The sequence below is a fragment of the Vanellus vanellus genome (assembly GCF_965231255.1).
Source record: "Vanellus vanellus genome assembly, chromosome: 2".
Classification (NCBI taxonomy): Eukaryota; Metazoa; Chordata; class Aves; order Charadriiformes; family Charadriidae; genus Vanellus; species Vanellus vanellus.
The window spans coordinates 10,728,694-10,742,743 of record NC_138906.1 but is presented as its reverse complement, the minus strand read 5'-3'; the positions used below and the strand labels follow the sequence as shown (position 1 = coordinate 10,742,743).

At 36.6% G+C, this 14,050-nt stretch overlaps 1 protein-coding gene across 1 annotated transcript in view; it reads right to left on the bottom strand.

Annotated features, from left to right (window-relative positions):
• The window catches only part of UBE3C (ubiquitin protein ligase E3C), a 77,838-nt gene that overhangs the window by 20,033 nt on the left and 43,755 nt on the right, over positions 1 to 14,050 (bottom strand). The window contains 1 exon segment of the mRNA XM_082499334.1: positions 11,914 to 12,161. Coding sequence (XP_082355460.1) covers positions 11,914 to 12,161 — 248 coding nt within the window.

Genomic DNA, 14,050 nt, shown 5'->3' with positions numbered 1-14,050 from the left:
TCCTCATTTGTATAGTTGACTTTAAAAGCAAACTAGAGGGATAAATCATTAATTTGCAATGTATAAGGTCAGTGTTTGCTGTTCCTGCATTAGTAACAATAAAGCCATTGTAATTCCTTAAATATATCAAAGCAACCTGAATTTAAAATGGAATTCCATCTATGACTCATAAAATGTAAATGCAGAGGTGTAATTTTTTACACAAGGCAGGTTTAAGCCTTTAGAGCATTTAATATACAAGGACTAATAAATGATAGCACTAAAAACTATGATCACATCAGCTAAATGGATTATAAATTAAATTTCCATAATGTATGCAACTGAAATACAAATGTAGACATAAATCAAGGTATTTTCTAAACACAGGTTAATTACACAAATTCAAAACCTGTCTATTTTTTATGCAAAATAATCCACTTAGCATTTTTCAAACTGGTCTTAAGTCTCAGCCACTTGCAACACTTGATCCTCGAAGCCTATCAATAATTCCTTGTCAGGAAAAACCAGCAATAGGTATATTGAAGAAACTTGTAAGTTATTTTTCAAGTGTCTGTCTTTTATGAGTGTTTATTGCTAGAAATTGTGCCAAAATGATTTGAAATAAAAAGGATTAATTATAGTAGAAGCTTTTTAATATAAGTGAGTGCAGCTGCAATGCAATTAATGCAAATTGTGATGCTATCAGGAAAATAAATGTGAGCAACATCACTGGCTATTTCTGTTTGCTGCCAAATAACTTCAGTAATTTACTACATTAAGAATCAATAAAAAAAATAATGTATTTCAAATGCATCACTATTAATCTTCAGGTAGTTCCAAAGTGAACATTTATAACTTCATCTAAAAACTATATAAAGCATTTTTAAATGACTAAATTGTGCAACTTCAGAATAACTTTAATTATTCTTTCTTCTATTAGCTAAGTGATTGTGATATTAAAAAAAAAGTATTTTTGGAAACAAGACAAACAGTAGTGTTTTGATTAGTTTGAAAGTCAAGCTATCCTAATGAAGTTGAATAAAAATGCACTAAAACTGTGATAAATAAGATCATGATAAACTTCATTTTTGTTTCAAAGAGGTAAATTACACCATTACAGCTCCAGCACTGTGCAGAGATGCTAAGAAATGCTGTGAACAACTGAGTAAGATTAAATAAACAAACTTTTTTTCAGTTTCCATCTAACTTCCCTGTTTCTCAGTCAGCATAAACTGATAAAACTACCTGTTACTGTCACCCGCTCCTGCCAGAGCAATGAAACAGATCAGCTTGCTCATTCAACTGGATTTGTTTGCAAGTAGAGTAGCTATATAGTAGAGGTTTCATGAGCATTGCAACATGCTGAAAATAAAGTTCAGAATCTGCAGATTATTTGTGCTGTGCTTTGTTTGGGGTGTTGGGGCAGGGTGGGGGTATTGGTGGACACAACATGGACACTGTTTGAAGTGGACCTTTCTTTCAAATCAGAATCAGATCCAGCTCACAGCTATGGCTGAAGCTAGGTAGGAACAGCACAACCATTTGTTTCAATGGAAGCACAACCTCAGAGCAGCCAGTTGCCTGTGGAAGTTCACCCTGGTGGGTATTTTTCTTATTCCAGCTAATCTAACGGCCAAAAGGAGAGATTCACTCCTCTCTCTTCCCTTAGTGAAGTGTCTTGAGGAGCTACAAGTTACCTGATTTTAAGCTTCATTTTCTGCCTGTTGAAGTCTCTGAACTGGCATTCTGCAACATCAACAAAAAGGCAGCAGAAGCGCAGCATCAGTGACAGGCAAGGGAATGCTGACCACCTCTTACAGAGCTGTCCAATTAATTAGCTGCAATATAAAGCTGCATCATTAGAGTACACTTATATATGTACTTTAATACAACATAAGGTCATGATCTCCCCATGGTAGCAGTCCTCTTTTTCCCTCCAGCAGCCAATAAGCAAGAACGTTCATGGAAGAAAATGGCTTGCTCTTCGAGGGAAATGACTTCTGTTTGACTGTAAATCAGAAGTTCCTGTTCACACACTGCTTCAAGACATCAAAGCCAGCAAGTTTAACAATATATATTTTAAAACTACAAACCTGAAGTACTCTCACCCTTTGACAAGTTTCCTTTAACTCTTACGGGCATCCTATGGGACCAATACCATTCTATGATGAATTCTGAGAGTTCACATTCCCAACTTTGCTATCTAACAAGCCCCTCATCACTTGACTTCATTGTCTCTATCCTGCAGTCCCAGAAACTACAATTAACTTACATAAAGCAAAAAGTCGAGACAGGAAGGCATGCAAGGAGCAATTGGTGATCAAATGTGACATTAGACTTCTAGTTTCTAACATTTAGATGCTGGGGTGGAGGGAGCGTGGGGGAGAACAAACACCTTAACAGAGCTTATATACACCTCTGCCTCATAGAAAGGCTGGGAGTATTAGCATGCTGCTTTCACAAAAGTGCAATTTGCAGATGGAAGTGTGGGGCAAGAGGCTAGTCTGAAGCAGAGACAAGGATGTCTACATCAAGGGCAATCACACAAGTGTCACAAGGGTGACGCATTCCCAGTAGCTAAAAGGTTACGTCTGCTGAAAGGGCCAACCTGGATTTCCCAGCACTATTTCAAACTCATGTAGGTTAGGGATGCTCTTTAGGCAAAGTTATGGCATCTCTAGATAACCATTAAAATAACTTAAAAGCTTCTGAAACAACTAAACAAAACAAAGCAAACAAATCTGGTTTTCGGTAACAAATTATTTTTGGTACTCTTCAGCCCAGTGTTTTCTCAATTATCTCAAGATGCCTTGCTAGTCTTCTTTTATTTATTTATTTAATTGTTAAAAGACCTTTTTTTTTTCTGGTTAAAAGGCCAAGAGCAATTATTTCGCTATGGAAGAAATAGTATTCAGTAAAAGGAACTACAAACCTCTTTGTGTGAAGGCCTGTAGAACACAACAAAATAAAACACAAGCAAAATAACAGAAAGCCTACTGTGGTTAGTAAGTTTTGACTTCACACACAAAGCACACAGTCGGAAGTCTATTGTTTCTCTTTCAAATAATATTAGCTATTTGCGATTACAGTATAGTTTAACTATAATTGACTACAACATGGACGAGCTACAAATGCCTTTACTCAATTCAGTGACACAGATCACAACTTAGTATTTTTCACTTTAGATGACCATGTTCAGATACTTACGAATACACTGAATGCATTCATTAAATACCTGTGATGTGAGGGAACAAGGAATGGTTCTTTAAGGCAAGCAACTTTCAGAATACAGGCATGCAATTAGTAGCTTTAATATATTATGGAAGAAGGATCTCAGCTGGAAGGACAGCTGTATACAGTACATAGTACGAAAGGAAGAAAAATGAGGTAAGGAGGACTTTTTTCTTGTTTTCAACATAATAATGTCTGACTGGGACTATACATGGTAACAGTATTATTTAAGCACTACATGGTCACACGAGGTATTGTTCAGGTATGACCCCAAGATTCAGGAAATAGCTCTTCAGAGGGGAAAAAAAAAAAAAAAAAAAAAAAAGGTTTTGCGCCATTCTTAAGAACTGGACTAAATTCAAGCTAGTCTAGTAATTTTGGACAAATAAGCTGTAGATAGCAGAGGTTACAGGAGTATTACAATATGCTGAATAAGGTTCAAATTGTGTAAACATATTCACAGATGAACCAACTAAACCTCCCTGACTGCGAAGCAGCTTTAGTGCCTTCACTTACACTTTCAGGTCTACAATTACTTATCTCATTTATTATTTCAACTAAAATCTTTCTTAAGTAAAATAATTAATCAGTCATTGCTCCTACGTTCCATTAATCCTTAACAACCCAGAACTGTATTTTAAAACCTAAACAATGCTAAAGTCATACCCCTCGAAAGACACATGGCTTATCGGCCAAGGCAGTACATGACTGGGTTTAAATTCAGATATTTCCCTAATCAGCCCCCAAGACCATAACCCTTTCTATTTCAGTCATTTTAAACAGTTACTATTAAATAATACTTAGCACTTACAGAGTGCAATAGATCTTCAAAGCTGTACAGAACCATTAATAAAAATGATAGAAAAATAGCAAAACCATTAGAACTTCCTTCTACCTTATTATTTATATCCTAGAAATAACTCATCACTCTCACAAAGCCTTTTGGGCCAGCAAAGCCTCTTCTACCCTAATGAAAAAGATAAAACTAAAAATATGCTACATTAAAATTAACACGTACCCATATTTTTGAAGTATTTTTAAAGCTAGTGTTTAGTAATTTTAAGATAAAATAATTTCTTATCGATAGACTTAATAAGGTGCTTTAAAGAGAGCAAAAAAAAATTTGATACTGTTGCTAATGCCAATAGGCTAAAATAAAACTAATTCTATCAGGTGGGTGTCACTATGCAGCATGTCTGCTACCTGACAGCTTTAAGTCACTGTCTCTCAGTTCTCTGAGCTCTACAATAGCAGAGACCTCTAGATGCATTCGTATCACCATAGTAATGGAAAATCTGGTACAACATCTTCCCTATATGACTGCAAAAATTCACAGTGCACTTTTTGTTCAAATACCGGATGCCTTTTCTGTCTTTTAAAAAATTAGGAGTCCAAAATTCCACAGCTAGATGCCTGTAATTAGGCTTCTGAGAGAGCTTTATTAATACTCCTTGTGGCAGTGTTCGTATCCTCAGATTTAAAAACATTTTTTTCAGAAAAAATAAAGCCTTTTGTAAATTGGTTTTACTTCTGATTTCCCACTAACTGGGAATTTGAAGGTCAGTAAGTACAAGTTCGTAGAAATTCCGGAGATTTGGGGTTGCAAGACTCGGATGCGAAGGGCTTGCCTGTCAAATTTGCTGTAGTCAGTGCAAATACCTGAACTGGCTGCAAGTGTGTGATAAGCACAAAACAAACTCATGACTGACTCATTAACATGTTACCATAAAAACGTAGGGATCCATTCCCAAAGACTCCATTGGAGCATATCAAGTATAACGACCTTGAGTTAATTTTTAATTTAAAAATGGAAAGTCTTGCTAGTATTTTTATTCTAAGAACTTAGGACGTACTTAATTCTATTACAAAAATTTTTATTACCAAAATAGAGTGCTTTAGAATTGTTGGTACTTGCAGAAAACCACCACTTCATAAGCTTGCTACTTACTTTCCATTTTAATAGGAACAGTTCCCTCTGTAATTTACACCATGTATGTGACATAAATTGTTGTCAATGTCATTTGGGAAGTTTTGAGGGACAGGAGAGGGAAGGACTAGAGGCACCTATGGATGCACTGGATAACTGATAGTTATCATTCACTACTGAAGTTCCAGTAAAGGTTTCATAGATTTTTCTTGTCTCAAATTTAAACATAATTTAGCAAGAACTAAAGATAAAAATAAGGTACCTCCTCCTTATTTAAATTCTAACCTTCTGAAAAAATGAAACATTTACTACTTTATAACTAACCTCTGGATATGCTTCTAAGATAAATCTGTATTTTAATAGCAGTGAAAATATTCATTTTTGAAGACAGTTCAAATAGAATAAAGAATTTCAGTAAATATTCCAAACCTAATTGATTGAAATGGACGTAGGTGTTCCCAACTGTGAAAAAAGATCAAGATACCATTACCACACACTCTAACTGTTTATTTATTCCCTGTCTAGGAACCTGATTTAGAGGCAATAAAATGCAATCAGTACACAAACCAGAAGCAGGAATCATCTGCTAATGGAACTTTTAATTGAGGAGTGACCACTGACATGAGGTAATTCTTTCCATGCAGAACTCCTTGCAGAGACCTCTATGCACTTTATCACGGTAAACAATCACTAACATATGCATTAAAGAAAATTTAAATACATTATGACCCAATAAATATCCCAATCCATCAATACACACTTTTCCTTCCTAAAGATTTAGAGTTAAAATACCACTTTTCAGTAGTCTTTTAGTGCTAGACATATATTTACAGGGTTAGTACTAACGTAGCTATTTGTAATCAAAAGATAATTGGTTATGTTAAATGAACCAGTACACAAAGGAATTGTCAGGCTGAATAACAGTGTCAGAAAACAGATTCAGATTAGTTTACATCTACATTCATAAATCATGAAATAACTTCCATAAGGTATCAATTTAGCCCTCTTATGATTGTGTTTCTGCACTGTAAATGTGTGATTAAAAGAGCATGCCACTTTACACAGTAAATTCCTGGTTTGGTTCCATTTCAGATGATTCAGGATTTTCTGAGACAAATAATCAGCTAACTTACTTTTAAGCAAAATGCTGAGTCTACAAAATTCAGGGTAACTGAAATGAATGAAACAAAAAATTTATACAAATTACCTCCTCTTTGTATCAGTATCACTTATTCCATACCTACCTTTCTAGGTACTAGTAGTATCAATTGTGGTTGCAGCACAAATCAATTAAGAGCGTACTGATTTAAGCCAAGCTAAACTGGATCTTAATTAAATGGACAATGAGCAAAGGGAAAGGGTAGCCTAAAAATCAGAAGAAAAAAAAAAAAACAAACCATTCAACAGTCAGAGAAACAGAAAGTAGCAGTGCAACCCTTGATGCATCAGCCTATCAAATACACAAAACCCAGTTACTCGCCTTGTAGAGTTTTCTTGCTTTGTTTTCTCTCTACAAGCTTTTGGTGCAAAAAAAGGCATACAAATATGTCACTAGAAACATTTGCTTGAATGTTTTAACTCCTTATGTGCAGATTATTAATGATTTAAGAGTTTAGGATCTGACCCAGATCTTGTTGTGAAAAACCAGTATAGGTTAGGGGTGGACCTGCTGGGAAGCAGCTCGGAGGAGAAGGATCTGGGGGTCCTAGTAGGCAGTAAATTATCCATGGCCCAGCAACGTGCCCTTGTCGCCAAAAAGGCCAATGGAATCCTGGGCTGCATAGGGAAGAGTGCGGCCAGTAGGTCGAAGGAGGTCACTTTCCCCCTCTACTCTGCACTGTTGAGGCCACAACTGGAATACTGTGTCCAGTTTGGGGCTCCCCAGTTCAAGAGGGACAGGGAACTGCTGGAGCGAGTCCAGCGAAGGGCAACTAAGATGATTAAGGGATTGGAGCATCTCCCTCATGAGGAAAGGCTGAAAGCGCTGGGACTCTTTAGCCTGGAGAAGAGAAGGCTGAGGGGAGACCTTATTATGGCGTACAAGTATCTAAAGGGTGGGTTGAAGGAGGATGGAGCCAGGTTCTTTTCAATGGTTCCCAGTGACAGGACGAGGGGTAATGGGCACAAGTTAGAACATAGGAAGTTCCGTTCAAATACACGGGAACACTTCTTTACGGTGAGGGTGACAGAGCACTGGCACAGGCTGCCCAGGGAGGTGGTGGAGTCCCCTTCTCTGGAGATTTTCAAGACCCGCCTGGATGCAGTCCTGAGTAATGTGCTCTGGGCAATCCTGCTCTGGCAGGGGAGTTGGACTAGATGATCTCTAGAGGTCCCTTCCAACTCTGAAAATTCTGTGATTCTGTGAAAAGACTCTCACCAACTCAAACCATTTTTGGTAAGGCCCCAGAATGATTAAGAACTACTTGAGTTTTTCTGCAAAATGAATCCTGTAGACACTGGTAATCTCAGAATTGTACCTTCCAGCCAGGAATAATACCTCGCACGACAAATCATCTATCACAGCTCTATTCAAAGTTACAGAATGGAACCACAAGGCACACTCTCTGAGATACAGAAAAGTAATCTAATCAGTAATTAACGGTCCCACATTCACTACTAGGGTAATAAAATTTGTATTTGATCTCCTATTACCCTGCTAATGTTTCATTTTACCAAAAGACATATTTCATAACTTTTTTCTTCAATTATGTGTTTAACAACATTTAGATATCTGCACAGAAAAGTTTGTAGTATCTTAAAGCAGTACAGCGACCTATAAAACGTCATATGAAAATAAACAACATAACCTTCATCAATATAATATCCACCAGGCCACGCAAATTACTGACCTCCCATATAACATTAACTATTAATGATCAAAGACTAAACCTAGATTGTCTCATCTATCCTTCATCAAAATAATGCTAAAATTCAAAATAAACACTGGGTTTTTTTGTTCAGTCCCTGCTGTTTCTTCTACTATCCAAGTTCTTGATTTGGATCCACAAAGGAAGGACTCAGTTCAAAACAACAACTCAAAACACAACATTTTGTTCTTTATACCACCTTCCCAACCATTTAAGACAAAAGCTAAGTCTTGACAAAACAAGTTTAATTTTTTTTTCAGAAATCTCCAGTGTCTTCCAAGGACTGCAAATTCTATTGCTTAGGAAAAAGAGACAATATTGTATTTCACAGACAGTGCATATGTGCTTCAGCAACATGAATGCATGGCCCGCTAGTGCTTTTCAATATGCTGGAATAAGAGAAGAGAAATGGAGATGGCTGAATTCGGTATAACTGAAGATACTGAGTGTATTAGACAAAAATCTCTAGTGTCAGAGAGAGTCACTTTGTTGAAGGTGCAAAGACAATCATTGCAAAACATAATATATGCAAGAACTAGCAGATTTACATCCAAAAGGAAGAGGAGGAAACCATAAAAATTATCGTTCTAATCTTTCTATGGACTTCCTGCCATATTCTTAAACTAATGCTGATGTTTCATGAAATTTAAGTAGATTATCATAAGAATTATCTACTTGATGTCAAGTAACTCCAAATGTTAAGAATGTCCTTTTCCACAACACCTGTCACATTAACATAATTTAATAAATGCAAGGTGGAAATGGAGACAGATAAAATGGTATACAAATGTGAGTTTAGGCCAGAACACGGTGAAGTTCAGATTTTAATCCTGTATCTGCCACCGTTCTACTGATCACTGTTTCTGGTGACCCGGTTAATCAGTGTTTCCCTCCTTCCAGATTTGCAGCAGACCACTGAAGAATCAGCACGGAGAAAAACCTCACTGAAGATTCTCAAGTGTTGCTTCCAAAGTTCCCTTCTCTGGCTACGTTGCTCAAAGCTTTGGCAGCCTGCCAGGGCAAGAACTTTCGTGTTCTTGTGAGCCAAGTCCACTACGCTGCGGAAGCTGCAGCAGCAAAGTCTGCACATGGATTTTTAGTGTTGACAGAACTACTGCATGTGGTAAGGAAGTTAAAGCAAATCAGGTGCCTCCCCACAGCCCAATTCTACCTACTGTGAGAGCAAAAGGATTACAACGTCCTATCCATACTTCTGAGAAACCACATGGGACAACAGGACTTTACTTTCCAGAGAGGAAAACAAAGAGAATTTGAGGCTAGAACAGCTCTGGCCGAATGCCCCTGACAGACCAGGACACCCTTGGCTCTCAAGCAAAGTCCGGGACTCAAAGTCACCGCTGTGCTTCCAGTGGGGGAAACAGCAAGGTTCAAGTTTCAAACCCTGCCAGTGGTGGGAGACTGCTACCAGAGGCGAGCATGGTAAGCTGAGCTTTTACTTTTAAGGAAGAGAAAGGAAAAAGCTTAAAAGCTACCAATGTTAAAATAATATTTACATTACAGACTAAAGTCACTGAAAGTTCAGAAATGTAAACTTTGGAAGTGTTTGAATAGCTGTTGTTTAAGCAAACTCGTTTCTGCTTAAACAGATTTTTTTTAAGTATTTTTTTTTAAGAATGATTTCAGACAACATATGCGATTACATGATCACGTGGTATTATTTCTACAAGACCTTTTGCTCGTTCAGTGATCAGTAAAAGTTGGACAGACAGTCATGCAATTGGTTTTGTATATAGATTCCAAATTCTTCACTAACTACAAAAATACACTCCAAACAGTCAATAATTTATCTAGATTTAAGATAATTTAAAATTTTAGATACACCATTTTTAAAGGCAGGTTTTAAATTTTCAGATGTTTCTACTTCTGAACTGACCAATTAACACAGAAGATGTCAACCTGTTAGAAACTTCCTGCTGAAAGGAAAACTGAATTAGGTGTAAATCTATGGTACTGAAAGTTAAATGCATTTGGATATTAGTATGAAACTGTTACCAAGAGACAGAGAATTTCTATAAATTATTATATTTTAATGTATTTGTTTTCTGATAACATTGAAACTTTTTACGTGAGAGTTTTTGGTGGCAGCACTCTTTACATACTGGTTTCCACAAATAAGAAATTGCTGTGGATGCCTGATTGCTTCCTTTGCACTATATCTATTTTGTTTACAAAGGGGCTTTTAATAATCCACTATTGCTCTCAAATAACCCTGTGCAAAGCATAAAATGGACACATTTTTGAAAACGGGTGAGTGAGTATTCAATAACTTAACCAAGATCACAATACTGGCAGGTTTTGAATAGTATGGTCGTGCCTTATCTTTCTGTTTAATTCATCAAGTTTCTAAATACACTACTAAAAAGGTGTCTGTGCACCTGGGTAGGGGTAATTATTAAGTAACACTGTCAATTCTTACCTTATGTAAACATACTGCAAATACAAAAACAATTTATGCTTTCAAAATGTTAAGTAATAGATCCTCTGATTTTAAAAAGACAAAACCAAAACTATACTTGTAGCACTCTACGGGAGATAAAACACATTTTGCAGCTTCAATCTAATATCTGAAATCTAATTACAGAAAGCAATGTGTTGCTTTGACAGAGGAAATTACAGATTGAAAATTACAATCTTTTTTTCAAATAATGCTCCAAACTTCCCCTTGAAAATTCAGCCCTGCCCCATTCCTAGGTAAACATTTTTGGAGTAAATAACTTCCTCACAATACCACAGCAGTATTCGCCTTCCACTCCAAAAATTATAGATGCAGAAAGAAAACGAAGCCTTGGATATGTAACATAGGTCATACTTACAAACCACTGTATTAGTACTGAATCCATCTCCCATTAAGAGCAGGAACATCCTTCAAAGATTATTTTATTGAAAAGGCTGACTTGAAATTTTTATTATTTAACAAGTTTGGATATTGCAATAGCTAGGATGCCTTAGCAGAGAATTTGCCTACAAAGTGGCAGTTTAATCTAAATCAGTTGTCTGGCAAATCTAAAGAACAGCACTTTGTTTCAACAACTTAAGTTTGCCAACAACATCCTCTTAAACCGATTCCAGCTACACTTAAAGGACATCCAACTGTATGTTAAATCTCACTGCAAATCAGCAGGATTTTTAGCCTCCAAAATAACCCAGGCAGTTATATGGGATTTTTACATCTTAAATGTCTTCACTTATAGACAGCTGAGTAGCAATCGACGCATTTTTTTCCTCAAATTGAATTTGTATTCCAAACTTTGTTTCACAATTATTAGCTTTACAAAAACTATTTCAAGGGCTTAGGAGGAAATAGCCTTAGTACTAAACCTGACCATAAAAGAAAACTGAGTGTAAGTTTCTCTCTTTCTCCCCATCCCCTTCATTTTTCATCTAGCTCAACAAGTGTTGAGCATTCACAACACCAAGATACCAAGCACTGAATCAAAGATGAAAAACGTATGAAAAAACCAGAATAGGTGGAAGTTAACTTGCATATGGCTCTTAAGTATGGTAAGTGCTCATAGCACATTTTAAATGCTAGCAAGAATTGTATACCTCACACAACTAGAAACCCCTTCTTTCTGAAAATATTAATTTCATATATTCCAAATGATGAAAATGTAATGCAGTCAAATTCCAGAAAGCTCCAGGTTTAAGGAAAAAATCACCATAAGCTCTATTGGCTTCAGTCAACTTGAAGTTAAGCAAGAGGATAAACACAGAAGCAGGCATACGCACTCATCGCTCAACTGGCAATCAGGGTGTCTCTGTTAGTTTTCCTCAACTCTAGAAAAATCATCTTTTTTTCCCAATCTACCCCTATGTAAAAAGAAAAAAAAACATTACTGAATAATTTCAGTATTGCCGTAGCTTTGTATTATATAACACTGTTTTTACCTTTCCAAGCATTCTTCCAAGAAAGTAGTAATGTCGAGCGTAAGAGTCTCCAACAAGCATCTGTGCAGCAGGGTTAGGGTAAAGAAGTCCCTCATTGGTGGTCTTAAAAAATCCCTGGTTAGGGTTAAATCCTGATTTAAGTAGTTCATTCAGAAATTCTCTGAAAATTCCACCACCATCAATACCAGCTTCATCAAGACCATGTGCATTAAGTAAGTGAACACGAATGCGCTTTTTTAGGTCAGGTTCTGCAGAGAAAGGAGAGAGACAAACTCAAATACAACTATCTGCTTGAGTTACGTTCAGATAAAACCACATGTAACTACACATACAAACATACCTACACTAACTTTACATAAATAATTGAACTAGTAAATAGTACTGTAGCAAAAATGTATTACTGGTTTGAATTTTGGAATATTCAGCATGTGAAATTCACTTTCTACACAGGGTCTTGCTTTAAGAGCCATTAAAAGACGGAGTGGAAAGACATTAGGTAGGGGAAGAAAAAATATCCTACAAAATATTTTAAAAGAGGCCCATGAATAATTGGAAAACTTTATTTATATAAAAGATTGTGAATGCAAGGTTCAACTTTCTCCTGTCTTGAGGAATTGTCAATAAGCACTGCATTCCCTTAGAAGGGCTGACTGTTACACCACACCATTAAACAATAATCTTTGAAACTGAAGTTAATATTTTCGATACTTTGGACTCATTGCTATATCATGTAATTGCAGTGAGCAAGGTGTGGTGAAGATGGACACGTTCTGAAGGGAGGTGTTCTCATTGTTTCATAGAATGCTGCTACTTGAGAAAGCAAGCAATATTTAGTCCTTGAGCTATGTATACATGACAGGGAAGGAGGACCTTTTTGCTCAATTCACTGAAGGCTTCCAAATATCTAACCAAACTGGCAGCTTTTATTTAAACCTTGGCATTGACTACACCTGCATTCCAGCAAAGCAACCAGTAACAAACCAGTAACAATAAAACCTTCTACTGCTTCGTGCTTCCACGTGCTACAAATGCACATATTACGGATGGACAGCTGATGTTCATGAAAGAATCTTCAGGACCCTGTAGCAACAGAAATTCTCCTGAATCACTGAGTGTCTTACACTCTCCCATTAGCAAACGCCTCTACATCTATTAGTAACTTCCCATTTCACACTCAGCTAGTTTTTAAAAATTACCTACGAGTTCTTCATTCAAGTGAAACGCTCTCCTGCTCAAAAATTCTGCTGGCTGGAAATACAGGACAGCTGTTTTTAGCCACAGGCACGGCAATAGGTCTGCTATCTCATCACCATTCAAAACAAGAAAACAGAACAGAGTTCCATCGGCAAAAGGGACTCTCAAGCATGCAGCCATGCTTTGTCTGAAGACCCCTGAGATACTGAGCATTAAAAGTTTAAACTTTTATATATGGAAAATGTTGGTTTAGTGCTTTTGGGGGCCTTTTTAAGAAAATCAGTTATTTCTATCTTCCTCTATGTACTGACAACTAGATTTGTAGCAAGGAGGGTGAAATGGTCCAAAACCAAATTCACATGTCAAAACAGATGACCAGGTAGAGGTGGACCCCAAGTTAGTGTAACCTCTGAAAAGAGGAGTTCAATTTTATAACTTATATAGCTAGAATGAAACTAAACTGTTAACTGGAGTCCAGTGAAGGCTATTATGGAATATGGAAATTCCAATCATAGGGAAAAAAAAAAATCAGAAATGATTGTACATTATTAAGCATATAACAACCAAATAAAAATATAAATGCACAAGAACCAACCTAGTACATTTCTGCTATTCCAAGCTTGTTTTCTTAATGATCTCAGTTAAGGTACTACAGAAACATTAACTTTGAACAGCTCTCTTCTCAGAGAATGTATACATGGTATGTCATGCACACATGCAGAAAAACAGATTTTCTGACTTCAATGGCCAACTACCACTATGGCTTCTCTGTACCTGTAAACAAGACAGAAATCTTCACCTAGAGATTACTTCCAATTGCTTGCTACAAGTTTATTTGGCTCTCCCTTGTCACTGTTTTATGAGTAATTTTCTTCCTAAGGAAAGGCTAAAAACATGGTAAGAACAGTTAAATATTATAAACAAGCTGACGAGAACTTAATTG